At 37.5% G+C, this 24865-nt stretch overlaps 1 protein-coding gene across 1 annotated transcript; it reads left to right on the top strand.

Moving 5' to 3' along the window:
• Positions 1–618: 618 nt before the first annotated feature.
• Positions 619–24524, top strand: LOC105436432 (sodium-coupled monocarboxylate transporter 1). The gene is made up of 16 exons (XM_030990135.1): positions 619–673; positions 1875–2248; positions 7871–7936; positions 8624–8675; positions 9241–9308; positions 9820–9974; positions 10839–10976; positions 12658–12787; positions 14115–14203; positions 15044–15156; positions 16461–16531; positions 16907–16993; positions 18440–18666; positions 20466–20566; positions 23408–23532; positions 23925–24524. Exons 2-16 carry the CDS (start codon positions 1898–1900, stop codon positions 24069–24071), a joined length of 1920 nt encoding a protein of 639 aa, XP_030845995.1. The 5' UTR covers positions 619–673; positions 1875–1897; the 3' UTR covers positions 24072–24524.
• The last annotated feature ends 341 nt before the right edge of the window (positions 24525–24865 follow it).

The raw sequence follows: 24865 nt of genomic DNA, 5'->3' as shown, positions 1-24865 counted from the left end.
ATATAGGGTAGTCCCATATACATCTTTTTGTGTATAGTGCTTGTAACTTTACGAAGAATGTGCCAAATATCTTATCATTTTGATGATTCCAGAACCTTGCAGATGCTAGATGCTAGATGATCAACCTTTTCTGATCGATTCCACAACGTTTCTTTCACAATGCAATCGCATGACCATAACTGGTCTTTACCTTTAATTCTTAGATTTTTGTTAAATTTGTTGTGATAATCAAAATAAATTCAATATGATTGTCTTTTTGTTTGTGATTTGATCGTATTTCAATTTCTGTTCGAATTGTCACTTTGCTATCAGACATGTAAAAAAAATACTGATCGACTGTTTTAGTTGGGAGAGGAGGGGGGGGGGGGGGGGTGGACGCCGGCATTATTTTAATATCAATCCAATGGCTCCTCGGCTTCCGCAAATCTCCAAGGTTGGTTCATGTATATTTAATTTAATGACCCGACTGTAAAGTCAGCTCATAAACTCCACAATATTGACAAATTATGACCTTTGTGCCTTTCGTTCCTTTGGTGACTTGCGAACATTTTTTTATTGGGACTAAAACGATAAGAGGGTTTAACAAAGCTTGTTTTGTTAGTCTCGTCTCATTGCAGTCATTCATATAGGGTAGATTAATCCAGAAACGAGGCTGAGCACTTCTATACGTGCGGTAAGTTAATCTTTTGAAATTTATTATCTTTTTCATTTTTTGTTCATGTGCTACTTGTATCATCATCACAACTTGTATCAAATCTTAAGCGCTCACCGGGCCTCAAGCTTGGAGATCCAGCTCTGTTTAAAACAAGTTTCTGCTTTCCATATACATATATGTAGTGGTGGTGGTGGTGGTCATTTTACCTGACTGCTAAGAAAGCATAAGTGTTTGTTAGTAAGTAACCAGAGAACCGACAGTTTTAGGTCCTCTCCGACGGATCTGGTAAATGAGGATTAATGCCTTACCAAAGGGCACTAGCGGATCGACTTGGTTTCGAACCTGGGTCGCCGGATTATGAGACCACTGCTCTACCAACTGAGCTATTTCGCCAAATCCGCTTATATGTATACCTATTCTTCGTTTCAGAACTGATTAAAATACAACAAAATAAAGATACATTCCAATTTCTTTCTCATTTCTGAGTTACTTCATGGACGTGGTGGTGTTAGTTTCAACATGTTATTAACTTTTAAGGCCTACCCATCACGTATTGCCTGAGTATGTAAATGTTAACTTTTTGGGAAATGTTGAGTGGGAATTAAGTTAAGTAGAAAAAGAAAACTAAATGACTTTTGAAAAATCCAAAACAAATTTTAAGTACCATAGTTATAAATTTTCAGTCGGTTACATTGACACTATAACTGAACAATATCTATATTAAAGTATACTTCAATGGTAATATTGAAGCGTGTTGAAAGTTCTAGGTGTCAGCTCGAGAGGAGCTCGCTATATGATATTATCAAAATAACCATCGAATTGTGACTTTTTCTCACTTGTTTCTGATCATTTTCGATTATTTTGATTTTTTAATATAATTGGGTTACATTACAAAGTAAAATAAAACACATTGAAGGCGAAGCCTTTACGGCCTTTACGGCGGTTTCAGGGTTTTCCAAGGGGGGGGGGGGGGTGAAACGTACGAAACTGCGAGGGCGAAGCCTTTACGGCTTGGGGTCCGGGGCCCGCTTAAGGACCCCTGATATTGCAATTTTCTTTTCGGAAGGAAAAAGAGGACGTGTCCACCCCCCCCCCCCCGCACGCACCCCTGGAACCGCCCTTGAAGGAAGAGTTGTACTGAGATAGAATTTGGCTGCATTTTACTTAATAAAGACGAAATGAAATTAATGCGTTTTATTTAATTGATCTATTTACCCAGTAAAAAACAAATATCAACCCATCATGGACAATACAGTCAGTGGCCACCATTTTGGCGTATGGGACTACGTTGTCTTCGCCATCATGCTCCTCCTCTCGGCATCAATCGGTATCTATTCGGCCCTCTCCGGGGGACGTCAACGAACGGCCGAAGAGTTTTTCCTAGGGGATCGCAAAATGGGTATCGTGCCCGTGGCGATGTCGGTCGTTGTCAGTTTCATCTCGGCGATTTCCGTCATCGGAACGCCAGGCGAGATCTACATGTACGACACCATGTTTGCGTGGTCGTTGTTATCATACACCGTCGGCAACTTTATCGTCATACGTCTCTTCATTCCGATCTTCTTCCGGTTACGCATCACGAGTGTTTACGAGGTAAAATATTATTAAAGGGATCCGGTAACTTTGTCTCAGATTCTGAAACAAAATTCTGAATTTAGCTCATACTGCATTAATAATTATAAACCTTTAGGTCAGTCAGGAACCCCATGATTTTTACATGCCGATCGCCTGTCTGATTATCAAGATATTTATGATTCGAATTATAAATTTTGCATAACACTACATTGTTAAACGATCCCTTTAAATAGGCGTCTGGTATAATAATGAAGTACAATTATCAATCTGGTTTTGCTGAAAACGCTCGGAAAGTATCTGCCGAAACCATCTTTATACCCACCATACCCCGTTGTCTCTTCCCTCTCTCTCCCCCCCCCTCTCTCTCTCTCTCTCTCTCTCTCTCTCTCTCTCTCTCTCTCTCCTTTTCTCTTTCTGTCTCCTCTTTCGGCCTCTCTCTCTGTCTTTCTTGTATTCTTTCTCTGTTGTTCCTTTCTTCTTCTCAACCAATGATAAGTCGTTAGCTCCAAAATAAACCTCCTTTTTAATATTTAGAAAAACGGGGCCTAAATTCTTTGAACCTTTTTTTTTATTCACATATTTTTAAGGTTATTATTCAAAATTTGTATTTTTTAAATTCCAATACGTTAATAAAGAAAGAGTGAGGAACTTTTTCTTTTTTACTCATCGCCCTCCGCCTGCTGGATGGAGGGTTTATTAAAAGCCGTTTTTTTCGCATATTGTATAAGTTGGTTGTGCCAGACAGTGGCGTAGCGCGAATGCAGCCATGGACGGGGGGGGGGGGGGGGGGGGGGGGGCGGTGTGAACAGTGGGGTTTCTTTTACTAGGCGGATTAAGTGTTGATAAACAAGGTCATCGATTTATAGGTAACTATTTCCTATCATTTCTTATCACGTTCATACACCCCTCACCCCTCACCCCTCTCCCTCTCTTTATCGCTCTCTCTCTCTCTCTTTTCTTTCTTTCTGTCACTCATTCTCTCTTTCCCCTCCCCTCTCTCCCTCCCTCCCCCTCTCTCTCTCTCTCTCTCTCTGTGTCTTTGTCTCTCTCTCTCTCTCTATCTCTCTCTTTGCACTCTTCTTCTTCCCGCCGTTCAATAGGGTAGGCACCTACCAAGCTGAGTAAGCTGAGTCCATAATTTTGTGATAAGAGTAATATTAGGTGCACAAAGTGCGATATAGACATAGTTGTGGAACCCATTCCAAAAACGCTTCGTTAACATTTTATTTAGTTCAATCTTATTACATGCAAGATCTTAACTCTGGATGGCTGCCAATATTTCTTTCTTAATCTGTAATCAAGTGATAAAGTGTATCCTTAATTGTCTCATGTTGGACCCAATCGTGCATACCTAAAATACACAAAGATAAGAAATTATGAACCTTCTTGTTTTGTTTGCCATTCAAGCCATAGATTCGATACCATTTTTGTTGGTGGAGAGGGGGGGGGGGGGGGGGGGGGGGGGGGGGGGTGACACGTATACTCTTTTTAACTAAACTCTGAATCATATCCTGTGTCAATGACCGTGCGTATTTCAGCTTAAAACTTAGCCGGCCTATACACAACAAGTTTGCAGGAATAAGAAAGAAAAGTCTTCATAGTGCAATTCAGAGTGGAAGATAGTAACAAGCAGCAAGCAAAACAGCAACAAAAAAGGCCGTACTGACATTAACCCCTCACTATTATCCCCCCCCCCCCCCCGCCGCATGTTTGGAAAATGAGGTTGATTTAAATGGATTTAAGAAATTGCCCATTTGTTTATCAAAATAATGACTTGTATTTCATTTCCATGCAGTTAGAACTATCTGTATTATAATTTGGGGTTTATTAAACCTTATAAGCGGAGATCTATGCATTATTTGGAGGTCAACAACGTATATAGAGAATTATTACCCGTATCAGACATCTGAGCTGGTCATTTACAAAACCGTATTGCCCTAGTTTTCACTAGCAGTGGGAACGGAGGGGTATATTCTTTGTATTTTCCTTGGTCTCCCTGCGCGTATTGACTTTGCGTGTAGAGACGAGTGAAAATATACCTTGGTATTTTCCACGGTCTCGCATTTTCATTGCGCATCTATTAATATTATGCGTACGAGAACCTGCGCACTTTGCGCGCACTCTATTGTGACGTAATAATCACACCAAATACACACTGTTTGTAGTGTATCGAAAATTTTGTCAAGCACTGGATGCACAGTGTTGGTTTGACAAAGTTTGTTCAGTTCTTGAGATTGTCATGGTGGATGTTTGTATTTGCTCTAGATGTCTGATTTGGATAACAATAAAAATATTGACTGGCTTTACTTTCGGGGGATATCAGAAATATTGACCGCGCTAAGACCATATTGCCCTCGTCTTTCGACTCGGGGCAATATGATCTGAGCTTGGTCAATATTTCTGATATACCCCTCAAGGCCAGTCAATATTATATAATTATTACCCGTATCAGACATCTGAGCTGGTCATTTACAAAACCGTATTGCCCTAGTTTTCACTAGCAGTGGGAACGAAGGGGTATATTCTTTGTATTTTCCTTGGTCTCCCTGCGCGTATTGACTTTGCGTGTGGAGACGAGTGAAAATATACCTTGGTATTTTCCACGGTCTCGCATCCGGGCATCTTGTATTGACCGCGCCGTATTTTGTCACTTTCATTGCGCATCTATTATGCGTACGAGAACCTGTGCACTTTGCGCGCACTCTATTGTGACGTAATAATCACACCAAATGCACACTGTTTGCAGTGTATATGTAACGAAAATTGTGTCAAGCCGCGGGATGCACAGTGCTGGTTTGACAAAGTTTGTTCAGTTCTTGAGATTGTCATGGTGGATTTCTGTATTTGCTCTAGATGTCTGATTTGGATAACAATACAAATATTGACTGGCTTTACTTTCGGGGGATATCAGAAATATTGACCGCGCTAAGACCATATTGCCCTCGTCTTTCGACTCGGGGCAATATGATCTGAGCTTGGTCAATATTTCTGATATACCCCTCAAGGCCAGTCAATATTATATAATTATTACCCGTATCAGACATCTGAGCTGGTCATTTACAAAACCGTATTGCCCTAGTTTTCACTAGCAGTGGGAACGGAGGGGTATATTCTTTGTATTTTCCTTGGTCTCCCTGCGCGTATTGACTTTGCGTGTAGAGACGAGTGAAAATATACCTTGGTATTTTCCACGGTCTCGCATTTTCATTGCGCATCTATTAATATTATGCGTACGAGAACCTGCGCACTTTGCGCGCACTCTATTGTGACGTAATAATCACACCAAATACACACTGTTTGTAGTGTATCGAAAATTTTGTCAAGCACTGGATGCACAGTGTTGGTTTGACAAAGTTTGTTCAGTTCTTGAGATTGTCATGGTGGATGTCTCTATTTGCTCTAGATGTATGATTTGGATAACAATAAAAATATTGACTGGCTTTACTTTCGGGGGATATCAGAAATATTGACCGCGCTAAGACCATATTGCCCTCGTCTTTCGACTCGGGGCAATATGATCTGAGCTTGGTCAATATTTCTGATATACCCCTCAAGGCCAGTCAATATTATATAATTATTACTCGTATCAGACATCTGAGCTGGTCATTTACAAAACCGTATTGCCCTAGTTTTCACTAGCAGTGGGAACGAAGGGGTATATTCTTTGTATTTTCCTTGGTCTCCCTGCGCGTATTGACTTTGCGTGTGGAGACGAGTGAAAATATACCTTGGTATTTTCCACGGTCTCGCATCCGGGCATCTTGTATTGACCGCGCCGTATTTTGTCATTTTCATTGCGCATCTATTATGCGTACGAGAACCTGTGCACTTTGCGCGCACTCTATTGTGACGTAATAATCACACCAATTGCACACTGTTTGCAGTGTAACGAAAATTGTGTCAAGCCGCGGGATGCAAAGTGCTGGTTTTGACAAAGTTTGTTCAGTTCTTTAAGATTGTCATGGTGGTTTTCTGTATTTGCTCTAGATGTCTGATTTGGATAACAATACAAATATTGTCTGGCTTTACTTTCGGGAGATATCAGAAATATTTACCGCGCTAAGACCATATTGCCCTCGTCTTTCGACTCGGGGCAATATGATCTGAGCTTGGTCAATATTTCTGATATACCGGCCCCTCAAGGCCAGTCAATATTATATAATTATATGGCGGTCAGCTCGATTCAAGTTCATAGCGATAACCAGGCGCGTACGCAGGGGGGGGGGGGGGTGTATTTTGGGTTACCCCCCCCTCAATTTGTTTTGCTCAATGGGGGGGGGGGGGGCTGTGCTGAGTAACTCCCCTCCCAGGGCAACTTTCAAATTACGGGAGGCAAACAAAAAATTAAGAATATTGCTCACTACCCCCCCCCCCCTTCCCCCTCACTGAGTGTCATCGGTCGGCGCGATTTTCAATTTTCAAACACCCTCCTTGAAAAAATCCTGCGTACGCCACTTGCGAAAAAAACTGTATTTGTTTTCACTTTGAAGCCATTTCCTCGGCCACTTCATAAATCTCCATTACTTGTCGTGATGGACTCTACTGAATTATTGACCCCATCTTAAGTCTACAAACATGTGCGTGGCATTGACCTCCAAACATTGTCCTTTTGACGTGTATAGTAATCGCCAAATCATCACGTACGTATCTTTGGCTAAGTATCCAGAACTTGGTAAACAAATAAATTGCAAGGTTTATTTGCATGGCATCATAATAATATACTTTATGAGACAAGTGGTTTATTGATTTTAAAATCTTGACAGTCATAAAAACTTAAGTGAGAAACTTTTTCTCCTTTTTATTTTTTACAATAACTCAGTTCGATAAAAATACACATATAAATAGTAAATATAAATGAATACAATAATGATAATCTATGACCTATTTTAAACTGATTTAGTTTACGGTAGAATTTTAAAGCGAGAGTCTTCGGTTTAATTATTTACTACGGGCATTCCTGTGAAAACTGCCTTTACTATTCTTGATAGTTTTGATAAACGCACTGATAATATTTCACTTAAAGGGACTTGGTAACATTGTTCAGATGAGAGATAGTGATGCTAAGGTAGTGACTTCAATGCTAGATGTACAATTAAAGATAATCTGAAAATTTGAGTGAAAACGGATCATTATTCATGGTACAAATTGGGAAAAACTGATCTGATCGATTCCTTAATTCTCCCAACTATATTATTCTACTTCTATTCTGCTACTTGTCAAAGCCTGTTCAGCATCAAGACAAGGCCAATTTAATTACATTTTAGGTGAATGTAAATCGTCACAAATCAATAAAATGGCTCTACATTCCATTCCAGACAGTTAAGTGTTGACAGATTTTTATAGCCTGTTTTATGTATTTTTCTCATGAAAAAACGGTTGGGAAAATTCAAAAATGGTTGGGAGAATTTACTGTTAATCACTGTTAGAGGGTGCCTCCCATCGACGCCTTCAAAGAAAACCATAAATATCTTTGTGGTTTGAGAATTTGTTCAGGATTTTTTTGCATGTCAGAGGGTTAGTATAGTAGAAGTAATATAGTAAGTAACATTTTATACAAAAATTAAGCAATTTTTCATCAACCTTCAACAATGTTACCGAGTCACTTTAAGATTTCATGAATTGTATTTCATCTCCATGCAGTACCTTGAGATGCGGTTCAACCGAACAGTTAGAACTATCTGCACAATTATATTTTCATTCCAAACGGTAAGTCCGCCGATAGCATCGGCTTGCTGGAGGGACATGGGCAGATGAAAATTGGTATGGGCTAAAGGGCATAACTGGCAAGTGCCCCCTTTTTAAATCAATGTGGCATGCATGAAGTACCCACAAGCAAGGTGTGCCCCTTTCTAAATTTTCAACCAAAAGGGCATCTTAAAATTCTGAAATCTTCCTCAGGAGAAGTAAACTATCTCCTTAAAATTATGATGGCTCTATAATCCCTTGCTCATCAGAAAGTATTTAATTTTCAAAAGCATCCCTATTGCATTTTGGTTACACGAAATTACTCAAATGTTTTTTTTTTTTAAATAATTATTTTCATAACTATTCATAAACTATTTCATAACAATATCTCTTACACCAAGAATTGTTTTCAGTGTACTAAAATACGAAAGATAAATCCGGTTTGAGCATAATCATTTTTTTAACGATTTGGATACTGGTTACATCCACACGAAAAAGAAGGAGAGTAAGGCATTCGGAAGTGAATAAAATGCAACGTAGTAAGTAGTTTTTTATTGAATGAAAATAAAGATAGAGTTCGCTCTTTATTTGAGTTCAGTATTTGCAATGCATTACTCATTTTATGGGACAAAGGTCGGATATTTACATCTTGTTATTGTGTGTATATCAATTTAACAGTATTTGTTTTGGCAATGATTTCATTAACAGATAATGTACATGGGGATTGCAATGTATACACCAGCACTGGCTATAAATGCAGGTCAGTAAAATGAAGCCGAATACTGTTTTTGTTATCTACACCATTTATATTATTTATATTTACCAGATGAGCTCATATCCTGTCCACTATCCCTCCCCCTCTCCTTCTATTTATAATGTTTTCAATATAACAAAACAAAACAAATCGGGATATACATATAGTAATAATCAAAACATAAGAGTTTTTAGTTTAACCAGCAAGGGAAGCCGCATTAACATCAATGCTGTTCTTTGTGGGAGCCCCATTACCTCGGGTATTGCCAGTTACAATTTAACACCTTGGTGGAGAGTGGCAAATACGGATTAATGCCTTGCATAAGGACGTTAGTGTCGAACCCTCAACTCTTGGATTGAGATTCAAGTGAATGAACCAACTCTTTTCGAAATCCCCCAAAAGACTTTTGTAAAAACATCCGCTTATTTCAAATTCGGAGAGGAGTTTTCTTCTTCGTCTTCTTCTTCTTCCTCTTCATCCTCTTGCTCTTCTTCTTAATCTTCTTCTTCTGTCTTCTCCAATGATTTAATTTCTTCACATTTCAACAATTTTTCTTTTTTGCATAATTTAGTAACCGGGATGGACCTGTGGGCTTGTGTTGTTTCTACGGGTTTGGTCTGCATATTCTACACGACAGTGGTAGGTTATCAAATCATACAAAGAGACGTTACTGTGTCCCAAAGAAACTTTTAAATTATCTTTTTGGTTTCTTTGCCGTCTCTGTTCTCTGTTGATAGTTGTGTTACTATCATGCACTCATTATTAAATAGATAAAGACTGTAAAAGTCTTACGAATTCTACTACTGGAATGAAACCATTGTAATAAACCAAAAAAAGGTATATTCCTCAAATGATATGGATTTAAATCGATTAAAATTCTTTCTGATTGATTTATTAATTAAATGATAATGTTATTGTTATTACTATTATCAACATATTGCTAACAGTAATATAAATCTTGGTAACAAATGAAAACCAAAGCGCCCCCCCCCCCCAAAAAAAAAAAAAAAAAATAATAATATTATGATATATTGATAATGATAATAATAATATATAAATAAAATAAATTGATAAATAAATAAATAAATAAATAAAATAAGATCATCTTCATCATCATCAAGATCATTGTTACTTTATTAATATAAACTAGGGCGGGATGAGAGCGGTATTGTGGACGGATACTCTACAGGCCATCATCATCCTGCTCGGAGTAGCTGCAGTCGTCATCAAGGGCACCATCGACGTCGGCGGCCTCGGCGAGGTCTTTAGGATTGGTCGTGAAGGGGGGAGGATCAAAATTGACAGGTGGGTATATCAAGCCATCCAGTGGCGTTGCTAGAAGGGTAGGGGGCGGCACATGGCGCCCCCATTCTCTTTGAAAATAAAGAGAGAGAGAGAGAGAGAGAGAGAGGGAGAGACATGGGGAAGACAATATGAAAAACGGGTTGTACGACCCAATTTTCTCTGTAATTTTTCCGTGGTCAATTCCACACAATAACTTAATTCTTGACATTAAGCCTAGACCTAGTAAAATACCCATTCCTAACCCTACACCTAAACCTAACCTCAAAATCAATTGCTAAGATCATCCTGTTATCTTGATAAAACGAAATCCGGCAAAGTTGTCGCCGGAGCAATTGTTGGATCACCGAAAAAAAAAAAGGTGATACTACCCCCTACCAAACCCGCTCTTAGCTGGATGCACTTATCCTCTTGTAATTCATCCACAAAGTAAAACCCACGCCCCTAATTTATCTTTTCCACACCTGAACACGGATCAATAATGTTTTACCATTCAAAGTGAGCAAGATGGAAGATGTGTTCCCCAAGGAAGCCTGTTGGGACCATTTATCATCATACACGTAAATGAGTTACCTTACAAAACCGACCTTATTATTGCATGCAAACCGTGCGTTTCCAATTACAGAGTAAATAATGAGACAGGTATCAACCCTGCAAAGGGTGCTATTTAAATTGTCACCAGTTTCAGAAGATGTGTTAAAGGGAGGAGTCTTAAAAGCTCGTGAAGTTATGAGAGGGACTTTACGAGGTAGGCCTATTGATTAGATTGGCAATTGATCTTTGGTAGTTGATGAATCCAGACCCATGTTCGCTCCTACTTCATATAATAATATCATCATCAGCAACATCATTATCATTCTAACCCAGGTTTGGTGCAGATCCGCGAGTCCCCTATTCTGTATGGAGCATAATGATTGGGATGTTAACAGTGAACATTGGAACTGGAATCAACCAAACTGTCATCCAGAGACTGTTTTCATGCGGATCAAGAAAAAGAGCTACACAGTGAGTAGTATGCTCCGTTCATACCGCCAAACAGACCCCTAAGCCTTGTTCAAATTTGGTGTGCTTAAATGCCTATATAATCGCGTTGTTTTTAAAACGAGTATTATGAAGAGCAACTGCGTGCAACAAAGGACTTGAGCGTAATCAATAAGCTCTGCGTTATAATATATAGAAATGTGAAACTATTATAGTTTTACGGCATCATAAAAACATCTGAACGAGTCTTAAGTCTTGTTTATATACCGCATGTCTAGATTCTGACCTCTGATTGGTCTAATTTGCGGGCATCACTATGGACTGCTGGGCGGTATAGTGAAAAATATTGACCGGGCATGGAATTATGTCTTTGTACGCGCGCGCGTAGCTATGGCAATTTAGATACGCTTGTACACCGAACGAAATTTCGAAAGAGCAATCGATGAGAATTATGTTACGGTGCCGTATTTTATTTGTTTTTGAAATTAATTTCTGAGCTCAAGACGGATGTGGTATATAAAACAAATGTTGACTGCTTCTTTTTCGCGTCCCTCGGTGATCTCACAACTGCGCTATGCCCCTCGACTGTCGTCTCGGGGAATAGCACAGTTGTGAGCTCACCTCGGGCCATAGTTTTCACCGTGCCCCTCAAAGCAGTCAACATTTGTATATTATGTAGGCTATAACGCGGTAAATCGCGGCGGTTTTGTTTTGTTTTCTTTGTAATGACCTAAAGTGTAGTTTGCTACATATTTGCTATGATCTTATAACACAGGGCTAGGTGAATACGCGTAGGACCTTTGTTGCTCGTAGTTGACATTTATTTACATGTTGTAAAATTTAAATTTAAAAGAAGATTAAACAAAAAGCAAAAAACCTGCGTTGTACTGTCTCATATCTGAAAGAGCGGTAAAATAATAAAATATTTATTTTTTATTTCAATACAATTTTGAAAGAAACTTTCTTGAAGCAATATAAGTAGTACAATAATATACAAAATAGTGCACTGCAGTGAGGGCATTAGTAAGAATTACCCACACAAGGTACCTTTGGAACAGTCTAACACGCCCGAGGCGATAGCCGAGGGTGTTTGTACCTGTGTTTCAAATGTACCGAGTGTGGGTAATTCTACTAATGCCCGAACAAAATGCTGTGGATTATTTGTTTTATAAAATTATGACGTGGATCTTTGTTATTTGATTATTCACCCTCATCATTCACCCTCATTTCTTCAGTCAAAAGCATTTCAAACGTAGGCGTTTTAAATTCCGCGGCAGCCATTTTGCGAGTAAAAGTAAAACGATGAAATCTAATTGGTTACGATCGCAAAACATGATGGCCCATGACCGTTCATTACCATAGGATAATGACCAGTAGTTTTCACGTTAGGCAAAATAAATGCATGGTCACGTGTACGCTTTCAACCAATCATTTGATTAGGATCCACGTCATCATTTTATAATAGGACATAGTGTATACTTTGAGGTTTCGAAAATCACCAAATCGATGAGATATTGATTCGATTCATTTAAAGAGCAAACATTTTTATTTTGTTTTCTGAAAATGTAAATTGAAAAAAACTGTTCTTGCAGTTGAAATTGAGAAATTGAGTGCTGGGGGATTTGTCCTGAAATGAATGTCAAAAATTGTAAGCTTTGAAATACTACAAATTTGATGGTGTTGATTTGTTTGTTTTTACGTGCAGGGCTATTGTTCTAGCTACGATCATCAAATTTTTTACGGTCGGACTATGCATCTTCTCGGGCGTAGTCATGTACGTTTACTACGTAGATTGCGACCCTTATACACAGGGCGTCGTCATGTCCAAGGATCAGGTAACTATTACTCAACCTGTCTACAACGGCCAAATATGTCCAATCCATATGATAAATCATGTCTTATGTGTAAAAAGGATTAAAGGGCAAGTCCACTCCAAAAATAACTTACTTCTAATAGATGGGGAAAAATCAGACAAACCAATTTAAAACAGTTTGAGCAAAATCGGATAAATAATAAGACAGTTAAGAATTATTAGTATCAAGAAAACTTTGAAAATCACAAGACAAATATTATTGGCAACAAACTCATGAGTTTGTGACGTCATTTCCTCACTATCCACTAATTGTTTTCTGTATATTGATAATATGAAGAATCTTCCCCTTAACATTTTTATTTCCTCATACCAGCATCCAAGTTATATTGATAGTAATATGTGTTTGTGTGGATGCACTAATATAGAGTAACTTTTGTTGGTTAAATTATAAAAAATGTGAATTTTGATAATCTATAAATATATAAAAATCAATGATAATGAATATACAATATTCAGGAAATAGTATCAACTCTTCAAAGTTCATAAAAGATTTTGTGGAATGTCATTCACGCAATATCATACAAATCATATCACCTGGGCAAAGGCATGGAGAAATCGAATTTGGGGGGATAAAAGGGAAATGAATGGGATAAAAATATATAAAGCAATGACGTCACAAATTGATAACCAAATTGGCAATTTGTGTAGTGATTTTCTACATTCCATAGTTTTTCATACTTCAAAAGAAATTCATAACTTTCTTATTAGTTATCCGATTTTACACACATTTATTTTGCTCTGTTTTTCTTGTTTTACTGCATCTATGAAAGCACAATATTTTTTGAGTGGACTTAGCCTTTCAGAAAAGAAATGCAATGTTTGTTAGTCTGTGATAGTCTTTTTTTCCTTTCTATTTTAAGAGAGGGATAGTAGTTTTAGGGCATGGACCATTTCCTACAATGCATGTATGAACAACTTTGAAGGTGTACAGTCAGTGTACAAGATCAGCAAATGAATCAACTGCTGTAATAGACGAATTATCTTATAGGGCGATTTAGTTAATAGTCTAACTATGTAGCTATCATATTGCCAACATAGAATTTATGTCCATCTATCTATTATAATTTGAATTGCTGCGTTAAAATTGACCAGCAGCACAGGTTGTTAGGGTCGCTTAGTGACGAGGGATTCTTCCATTGCTACGACATGTATACATATTACGCGCCGCCAGCGAGCGAGCTCACGCAATATCGACAACCACCATCACAGGTGATAGTGGAAGGCACTATTTGTCCCAACTATGTCAAAGTCCTGGTGACAACTTTCCCTGTGTCATTTTATCTTTCCAGATTATGCCATTGATGGTGATGGATTTGTTTGGTGATATGCCCGGTCTACCTGGTCTCTTCCTGTCTGCTGTCGTCAGTGCTTCTATTAGGTACATATACTCTGAGCAATTTTTTCACATTGCGGAAGCACGTAGACATGCATAGCCAGTAGAGGGTGAATAGTTAGGTCACCGGAAGTTGTGCTGTTGGTAGACTAAATACATATAGAATTTTATGTTACCTGAATATCAGTTTATCAGCTTGAAAATGAAAATAATGGCACATTTACATTTTATTATCCTCTTTTAATTGGTACATTGTAGATTAATTCTTGTAATTTCGTTATCAACCTATTAGATAACACATACAAAGGACTACCTCGCTTAAGTCTATTTTTAATTTACGAATTCTCGGATCTGCCTTTTTTTTGTCAGAGAAAAAATAAGAATATATCACTATTTGCAAATAGCTGAAAGCCTGTAGAATGCATTTTTTCTGTAAAGGGAGTGAGTATCTTTGCCTCAGATTCTAAACGAAATCCTGGAGATGGCTAATGCTGCAATCATGATTATAAACATTTTAAGGTCAGTCAGGAATCCCATGACTTTTACAAGTCTATCACCTGTCTGATTATCAAGATATTTATGATTGGAAATCGAAATTTCAAAAACTGTCTTCCAAATGTTTTTTGTAACACTACATTCTATTGGAGGAAAAGAATATGGTGAAACCGGTCACTTAAAGATTTTTACTTTTTTGAGGCACTTTATGACCATTTTGAAGCGCAATTTATTTAGGGCTTCAATATTACACCGTATCACAGACACTGATAACACGAAGGGCCACGCATCTTAGATTTGTAGAACTGCAAACATTGTTAAACGATGCCTTTAACAAATGTTTACATCACTATTCTGATTCAATTTGAAATTAAAATGTGATATTCACAGCACACTGTCGTCTGGGGTGAACTCGCTGGCAGCTCTATCAGGAGAGGATGGCGTGAAGGTGCTGTGGCCGAACATCAGCCCAAGGAAATATACCAAGGTCATCAAGTTGCTCGGTAAAACCAGTTATTCTGTAATGCCCGGTACACGAGGCGTCATTTTACTGACCGTGATACATGTAGGGCTTTCGCCCTCTCTCTCTCTCTCACTCTCTGTTATTCTTGTTACATGACATGTTAAATATACCGTATCCGGACACCTACCCCCTGGACATCCACCCCCGAATAATCACCCCCAGTCAACTGCCCCCTCAGGACAACTGCCCCCTATGATAACTACCCCCTAGGGCAACCACCCTCTAGGATGACTAACCCCTGGGACATCCACCCCCGGATAATCAACCCCAGTCAACTGCCCCCTAGGACAACTGCCACCTAGGACAACTACCCCCTAGGGCAACCACCCTCTAGGATGACTAACCCCCGGGAAAACTACCCCGGACAACAACCCCCATACAACCATCCCTAAGACAACTACCCCTGGATAACTACATCCTATAGATGGTTATCCGGTGGGTAGTTGTCCGGGGGTTAGTTGTCCAGGGGGTCGTTGTCCTAGGGGGTGGTTGTACTTGGGGTGGTTGTCCGGGGTTGGGGGGGGGGGGGTAGTTGACTGGGGGTGGTTATCCGGGATGGATGTCCAAGGGGTAGGTGTCCTAGAACCTGCATATACATTTCAATATAAAGTACAAGCATTTTTTGTGTGATAAGATAACAATCAATAATACATAATAAATAATATAAAGAAAAGTGGTCAATATAAGAGTACTGATTTAAAGATAAACTTGAGTTCTGGTAATGCGATTGCATTGTGAAAGAAAAGGTGTGGAATGGATCAGAAAAGTTGATCGTATAGCATGTAAGTAATGGTGTGTAATGCAAGGTTCTGGAGTCATCAAAATCATCATAAATTTGAGTCTTGGTAAAGTAACAATCACTTACACAGAAAGATGTATATGGGACAACACACATGATGTCGGGGCTAGTACTACCCTGATTTCCTTATCTTTCTATACTCATTACTCAGCCAGTATACATTTTCTTCCAAAATTGTTTGGCACATGACATTTATTTGTAATCTTGAACATTCAGTGTAAGTTTCGTTAGATTCTGTGAGAATTCATTTTCTTTTTTTACCAGAACTCAAGTTTATCTTTAACTGAGAGAAATATGATGGGACCTCTTTCCCTCTCTCACCTCACTTATTGTATTTCCTTTAATATATATCCAACAAAGAAGGCAAATGTATTAATTTTTTTATTTACTGATTCAAACTTACACAATTTGTAAGAATATGATGAAACATTATCTGAGAATAACGTGTATTATCTATGTCACATAATGAATCATTTCATTCGCAGCTCTGGTGTACGGTTTAGTGAGCATCGCCTTTGCCTTTCTTGCAAGTCATTTGGGCCAAGGAGTTTTACAGGTGATCAAAGTAGTAAAAAGAGTAATTTATGGTCGTTCGTCCAGAGTCCGATATTTGTACATGTTCAAATACAGATTTGTGTGTTTATTAATTTGGTTCTACTCCCAGTAAATACAGTATTTACTAGGAGTAGACTTCAGATATAGGCCTAATTCAGTTTATGATGAAGACGCTGATCGTAATTGAACTCCGCTTTAACTATAATATGTTTTAAATATAGGCCAACAAAAAGCATATATATATACTTGTTGGTCTCGAATAAAGGTAAAATTTTAGATAAAGACATTTTGCTAATTGCTGAAGGTAATTCTCGGCATTTTATTATATTAACTGCATTTTATTATTCCATTCTATATTCATTTTCCTTCGTCATAGCTGTGTCTTTCAATAATCGGAATAACATATGGTGGCATTATTGGTGTATTCTTACTTGGTATATTTATGCATCGATGCAACTCAAAGGTAAGAAACTGTTTCCAGTGCTTTTATTTCTTTCAGAAGGTTAATAAAATTCACACTCCGTCCTGAATGGATTCTTAAACAAAATAGGTCAATTGCATTGACATTGCAATAATAACAAGGTATAGTAAGAATGTTTGCATGAAGAAATCGAATTCTTTGTTTTCAATTTCATTTGATTTGATTAGATTTTCATTTCCAAACATAAAATTAGACAATATTTCATGTTGGCATTTTTATGAAGGGCAATATGATAATTAGTTTAAACAAACTTACAATGAACAAATGTACAACTTTATTTGGATTATAACGAACTATGAATTAAGTAAATTATTCCATAATGTATGAGAAATTGCATAATTCGATATTTTGTTAAAGTAAACAAACATCTCAACAGCCATGTCATAGAGGACAAAATGCATGTGTTTATCGAATGTGAACAGAATAAGAATTTCTTTGATTATATAAAACATGTTGTAAAGTACACTTTTAATATTGATTTTGTCATGGATATCTCCTGTTTACTTAAGATTAATATTAATAGCGAGATAGACGTTGTAACAACGATCGCATTCTGGTGTATATACAAAATGTTAGTCAACCGGAATAAGTATGGATTTAATGAAAACTGTTTCAAACTAAGATACGTATTTGAAAAAGAAATCGAAAACAGAATTGTTGTAATTCAGGAGCTTAAAAGCCAGACCAGAGATTGCCAAAGAAACTGTTACAAGCACTTTAGATGAAAATATTGTATAGTTGAGAAGAAAAAAAATGTGATTTTATTGATAACATTGTGCGTCAATTGTATTTGTTCTCACAACTTTATTTTTATGTTTGAATGTAAATAAACACCTCATTAGAGGCACAAAAAAAAACCAAAAAAAACATCTCAACAGAACAAGAAAAACATGTTTTTGAAATGCAGAGGCCGACATGGAAGCCAAAGGCTTGTGAATTGAAGGCCCCTGGGCAAAAAGCTTGCGTTTAAAGGAATAAATACTTTTCAGTTGACTTAGATTAAGGGAAGTGAATTTCATAGTTTCGGTCCGGTAAAAGTGAAAATATGATTGGGAAAATGTGTTCTGGTCCTTGATAAATGAAATAAGTCAGGTTCCATAATTGTCAAAATGTTGGTTCCGAGCAAATATTAAAAAAGTGAAAAATTAAAAAATACTTGGTATTGATTTCCTAGTTTACGACTTTCGACTAATATTTGGTTCTAAGCCAGTTTTGTGAATTTAACAAAGTTAAAAAGCCGTAAAGGATCCCTCAAAATACAAATCTATAAGAGGGTTTCAATCCTTCATTTTTAATACCATTGTTATTGGTATCGTCATAATTATTATTATCATCTTAATCATCATCATCATAATTATCATCATCATTATTATCATAATTATTGTTGTTTTTATGATAAAATCGTAACCTTCCCTCTCCTGTTTAAAGGGAGCCATCGCGGGCTTGATTACAAGCGTCCTCTTCGTCGGCTGGATAAAAATCGGCTCCATGATGTACCCCTCGTCCAGAGGAAAGAACTCCCTCTCCGTCGAAGGATGCCCAGTCCCCAACACCACCGATTCAATGCTGACCAATGGAGCAGAATGGTCAGAGACGACCATATCAGCACCTTACACAGACATCTCCTCTCTCCCAGAGGGTGAACCAGTGTCCAAGTAAGCTACCCCCCCCCCACACACACTCACACACCCGCCCGTTCGGTTTATACAATTTTAATGCAACCTGAATATTCACACTTAATCCCCCTTGTGGCAAATAAGAAGGTATTTCTGTTTTCTTGTGTCCTTTAATACACATGTTAAATAATATAACTATCTGTCAGTGATTTTTGAAGCAGTGTCAACACCTAAGACAAAAGCAGATATTTGTTTGTAAAATTGAGTATACCCCAAACTTAAAAGATGAGTATAATAAGGTTACTTTTTGCAATGCTGTATTTAAAAATAATAGCTTAAAGGTAAAGACCAGTTTTGGAAACGCCCCCCTCTCAAAAAATGAAATGGAAGATTTTATTAGCAATCATGTGAAAGAATATGTTTTGACTAATACTTGATGATAACAAATTTGCTGGGAAACCGCCTACTAATTCATATGGTAATTATTATATCTATCGGGACCGGATAGATATCGCGCACGTGTCGCGTAGTCCCATATACATCTTTATGTGTACAGTGCTTTTAATTTACCAAAACTGGGCCAAATTTCTTATCATTTTGATGATTCCAGAACCTTGCAGTACAAACCAATACTTATATGCTAGATGATCAACCTTTTCCGATCGATTCCACAACGTTTCTTTCACAATACAATCACATGACCAGAACTGGTCTATACCTTTAAAGCAATGACAGAGTTGTCATTCGGTGATATTAGTTCCGAATATATTTATTACATGAAAGTAGTTTATATGACGTCAAGCATTTCAGGGTAGAATACAAGGTATATTATTCGAAAGAATACATACACAAAAAAAAAAACTAATTAAGGACCATCATTAAAAGCCTATTACAGTTTGACACGTTTTGTTCTCAACATTATTTCTTCGGAAGAAAAAAAGTAAATTAAAACAGTTGCTGAGAATCAAATAAATCATTTAAAACAACTAAATGAATCGTGAAAAACTATTGATAAGAAGATGATAAGAAAAATTTGAGCTTTCTCTCAAATGAACTAAGAAATAAGATTTCTCTTTAAAGGAATAGCCAGTGAGTTCTGTTGCAGAGGGCGGTACACAAAATAATTTGTGTAAGATAATGAAAACTGAGTGTCAAATTTGAAAGAACATACAATTTAAATGACAAAATCATCTTTTTTTTTTATCTAAATCGGTTCAGAGACGGCTGAAATATCCATAAATATTACGATCTCTAATATTTGTGTACCACCACAAATATTCGATAATTTGAAAAAGCCGTTGAAAAAAACGAAATAGCGCCTTTTACGTTGTATTTTAGCCAATGCCGATATTGGAATTTTTTTTTATTTGCCTTTTCGTGTTGGTTATATTACGCACAACCAGCCGGCCCATGTATTGTTATTTTTAATTCATTAATTAATTAACGGTGACCGTATTTTCTTGAAAATGGAGCTGAATTGGTATGATCGTATTGGCTAAATTTTACACATTTTTGAGTCTAAATTAGCTTCATAGCAATTTTAGGTCACTAGAAATGTCATAGATAAAAATAAGAGCGATAGCCATGCACCTGGAATGCATTTGCGGTCTGAACACAGAACTCAACTATCCCTTTAAGCATGATCGTAACTACGTTTGAAAAATGAGCTCAAGGGCTATTCCATTACCCAATTTTATGTCCCATCGAAAGCATGTTAAGATCTCAGAAGCTGACGTAAAAGGCTATTAAAATTGCTTAAGGTAGATTTTTTTTTTACTAGTTGCGATCGTGTTCTCAAGACCTTCCCTTCTATTTTGACATTTTTTCTTCTTTTGTAGCTCCGGCATAGCAGATTTCTATGCCATATCCTTCCTGTACTACTCCTTTGTCGGTGTCGTCATCTGTATAACAGTCGGGGGTATTGTTAGCAAGATTACAGGTAATTGTCTTTTATTATAAAGGACCTTTCCTTTGCCACAAGTGCCAATGTGATCAATTGCTCGTTTGCCACGATTACATGGGTGTCAATCCCGGGGGATGGGGGGGGGGGGGAATATATCCCCCAATATTTCCGGTCGGGGGCATGGCCTGTACAATCATCCCCCCAATAATTCACCATAAGAATTAAAAAAATTAAGAGAAAAATTAATGATGAGAGCCCAATGAGAGTAGTTAATGGTTATTACTCGCAAGATGACCATCAATATATACATTTTGCTAAGACCTATAAGATAGTTCACTAGTTATTATGTTGTTTCCGTTCACCCTTTTTAAAATTCACGTCATTGTATCTTTATTTGTTTGTTTTTTCACTCATTTTATTTCCTGATATTTCCTAAACATTTTTTTTAAACGCGCTAAAAGTTACAGTCGTGTATTTGTTTAACTTACTCTTTTAATTCAGGAATTATTGCCAAGAATAAATTATCAACCGATTCCTCCATATAAAGAACTCTGAAAGGTAAAAGAAAGCATCTGAGCAAGAATATCACATGACTTTTGGCCAGTTCAATTTGAAGTGATAGTTAAAGCTATGGGGGGGGGGGGGGTGATGATGCGTTTTTTTCTTCATAATGCAAGTAAAGTATTGTATAATATAAGTAAAATAAAATATTGTATCATTGAAGAGAAAGACGGTTTTGTCCAAATGGCAGCATGTAGGAGACGAAACTTTCAGTTTGTTCCCCGATTCATACTATTTTGTATTTTGTATTTTTTTTTTTTTATTGATTTCATCCATTTCTTTGTTTATTTATATCTCTACATGTAAAACATTTGAAGACCTGTTTTCCGAAAGGAGAAAAATCTTTTGATAGCAAATGGAGATAATGATAATTTTCCTCTGTTTAGGTTCAAGAAGTTACTCCTTTTCACTTCAGATAAGTGCCCCCTTTACTCCTACATGTATAAATGCCCCTTTAAAATCATTTTCTTTTAACTAGTGAACATTTTCCTTTCTTATAAGAGCCCTTTTTCATTCACATAAGTGCCCCTTTTCATATTTGGGCATTGCCCCTTTTCAGGTGCGATAAGTGCCTCTTTTCACCTATAATAATTTTCCTTTTAACAATGTTACGTGCCCTTTTTGTTTCTAATAAGGGACCTATCCCTTTTCATAAATGCCCCTTTTCACCTTTTATAAATGCCCCTATCAAAGTCTGATGGGAGCCCATTTTCCGTCGACAAATGCCCATTCCCTATTCTCATGACTGATTTTTTTTTCCCTGGTGAGTGCCTCTTTTTGAGGGTGTAAGAATTTCACCTTTGACAATACTCTTTGTATTTTTTGCACCGTGCGACCTCACAAATCTTTAAATTTTTCCTCGCTCGCTTCGCTCGCTCGCAAATAATTTTTCAGACCATCACACCCTACTGCAAAGCATGATGCTTAAGCAGTATCTTGTATGGTGTATAAAGTGAAGCAAATATTCTAATTACAATGTAAGGGTATATATACCAATGTCTTTAAAAAATGCATATTTTCGCTTTAAGATTTCCCTTTGTAGGTGCCCTTTTTTCTTGGTGCCCCCCCCCCCCCCCTTTGGAAGTCGCTCGGCCGCCCCTGAAACAGACAGTTTGTATGAGATCAGGAGTGGAAATTTTCTGTCAGTTTGAGAACCAAATTTTGCATCAGTGATATTCTGTTTCATTGAATTGAGTTTCCCGCAGAGGGTTCAGTTGGTTTAATTAGAGAAGAAAGAGAGTCAAATGAAGAACCAAAAGCAATATGTTTTTCATTTACTGAGAACTTTTTTGGGGGTAGATCTCCTTACACAGAATATTGGAATGGGTTTTTCACGATGAATGGGTTCGTCTTCTTAATATTGGTTTACAGGTCGAGTTACATTATTTGCTGGTCTTTTAGAATAACCAGATTTCAGAGGATTCACACTTTTCACAACGAAAAACTTCTCCATGTTTCAATCCTAGCGCGATCGTCTCCAGCTCCAGCAGATATTGGGCGCCAGCGTGCACACCGGTTCTACCGGCGCAGTATAGCCACTGCTGACGGCATTAGCTGCACTGCGAGCTTCCGTTGTTTGTATCGGTAATACTCATAGAGATGGGAGAGAAAGCGCCATCTAAGTTCCATTTCATTGGTTTAAGGTTTGAAAATTGATACTCAATATTGTGTTAAAGTTATATCAGAAAAGATAATCTTTATTTCATAATTCCACGGGGGCGATTTTCATTTTGCAATCGCCCCCGTGAGCAACCTGACGGGAGCGATTATGGAGCTCACAGGGGCGAATCGCCCACCGCCCCCGTGTATTTTGAGCGCTGCTTATAAATGCATTTGCCCACTGGTAACATAATACTTTCACAAGTTGATATCCCTCACCATTGGATTTTTGGGGAGTAAAATGTCTAAATTTCGTTTAAAAATAGATGATATCAGTCTAGTAGGCCTACACTGCAGGCAAGAGTCAGGACTAACATTTAGCATTTTATTATCTTTATTACCACTCTTATATTCTCTGAAATGTTATCTTTATTGAGGGGGACTTGAAACAGTTAATAACTTGGAAGGGAGGGGGTGCAACCTGCGGCAGGCTTCTACCTCTTGGTTGCTTTGATCCATTGCCGAAAATATGTTGGCACCTATATCATCCCCCCGAACCGCGGATACAAATCGACACCCTTGCACGATTAGCACAAAACAATAGACATCAATTTAAAGGGGTTGTTTTGTGCAACACAGAATTTCACCCCCCCCCCTCTCTCTCTCTCTCTCTATACCATTTCCCTTTTTTTTTTTTTTTTTGTTCTTCTGTTGCAGGTTTCACCGACCCAGACACCATCAAGCCGGAACTGAAGAACAACTTGACAGACGCCCTCTTCTGTTGCTTTCCAGAGTCACTTAAGAGAAGGATGCGGTGTGGAATGGACAAGGCGAAAGATGATGTAAGCAAAACGCCATTTGCTCCATAGATTATGTGCTTGCAAAGTGCAGATTACTGGTTCAGTATACAAATTGATTTTGAAATTCCCATGCCACATTTGCATAAGTCCATCCAATCTTGATTTTCCTTTTTTTTACCATTGTAAAATAGTATTTGAAGACCTTTTTGGTGAGAAAAAAAAAATTATCGCAAAATAATTATGTTCGAAATATAATTATTAGTGATCTCTCCCCCCTGTGACCTGCATCAAGATTGGTTTATAAATGCATTCTTAAAAATCCAGGAAAAATTACAAGAAGCAGTGAGTCCCCTGTTTACACGTTTCTGGATACGTCCCTGATTTTGGATCATTTACCATTGAAGTTGTTGTTTTATTTGTTTTTATTATCTCAGGACGATGACGAGGTTGATGACGTAAAGGATATGAAGTACTTCAATGGTGTGAAAGAGAATGTGAAGGAGATCAACGGCGAGGAGAAGAAAAAGATGATCGAGTCATTAAATGACAAACACCCCCAGAAGTTCAATACAACGGTTTGACTTGATAGACAAATATACGGGGTGGACTAATTACATTTGTAGTTTTGGTCAGTTATGGTTGTACTCTCTAAAAGGAATTAATGTTTTTCTTTCGAATGTTCTTTATATTCGTCATACTTCGAATTTTCTTTCTTGTAATCTTTCTTCCTTTCATAATTTTCATTACAGTATTGATTCATTTTCGTTAACTATTTCTGATGGTGATATTTTTATATAATGATTTTAGTACCAGCAGCAAGACGGTAACATTGCATTAAGATCTATCTTGTCATCCTGCTCTGAATAGATAAATAAATGAATAAAAAAGTGCTAACTTCGGTCCGATGATTTCGATGCCATTTTCACCCTAAGGAAATTTTTTTGTTTTGCTCGACCTACCCTGGGGCCACAAATCGCCCGGCCTTATAGCCAAATGCTGACCAGCCGGCAGGGTAACTTTCCTATTTTTCTAATATCGAATATAGTTGGTATATTGAACAGAAGTGACAACAAATATTTCACTTAATGAATAATTCATCATTAATATTCACTGCCATAATAAGTGAACTTTACTTTAATTTAAACGAAGAGAATTGGGTATCATATTTGTAACTAAACATATTTGTTTCTACAAAAATGTACTACATGAATGCAAAACACAGGAAAAACGAAATGTCATCTATCATTGCTGATATACACTGCCATATCTCCATAAAGTGATTTACTTGTTTGAAGTCTATACCTGATACACCAGTTTACGGTTGTGTGCGCCATTTTAAACAAAGCCAATGACCTAGAGGTCATGTATTTATGCG

Source organism: Strongylocentrotus purpuratus, unplaced genomic scaffold (assembly GCF_000002235.5).
Source record: "Strongylocentrotus purpuratus isolate Spur 01 unplaced genomic scaffold, Spur_5.0 spur5_scaffold_19, whole genome shotgun sequence".
NCBI classification, from domain to species: Eukaryota; Metazoa; Echinodermata; class Echinoidea; order Camarodonta; family Strongylocentrotidae; genus Strongylocentrotus; species Strongylocentrotus purpuratus.
Note: the sequence above shows the minus strand (reverse complement) of the source record. Positions and strands in the feature narration are given on the sequence as shown.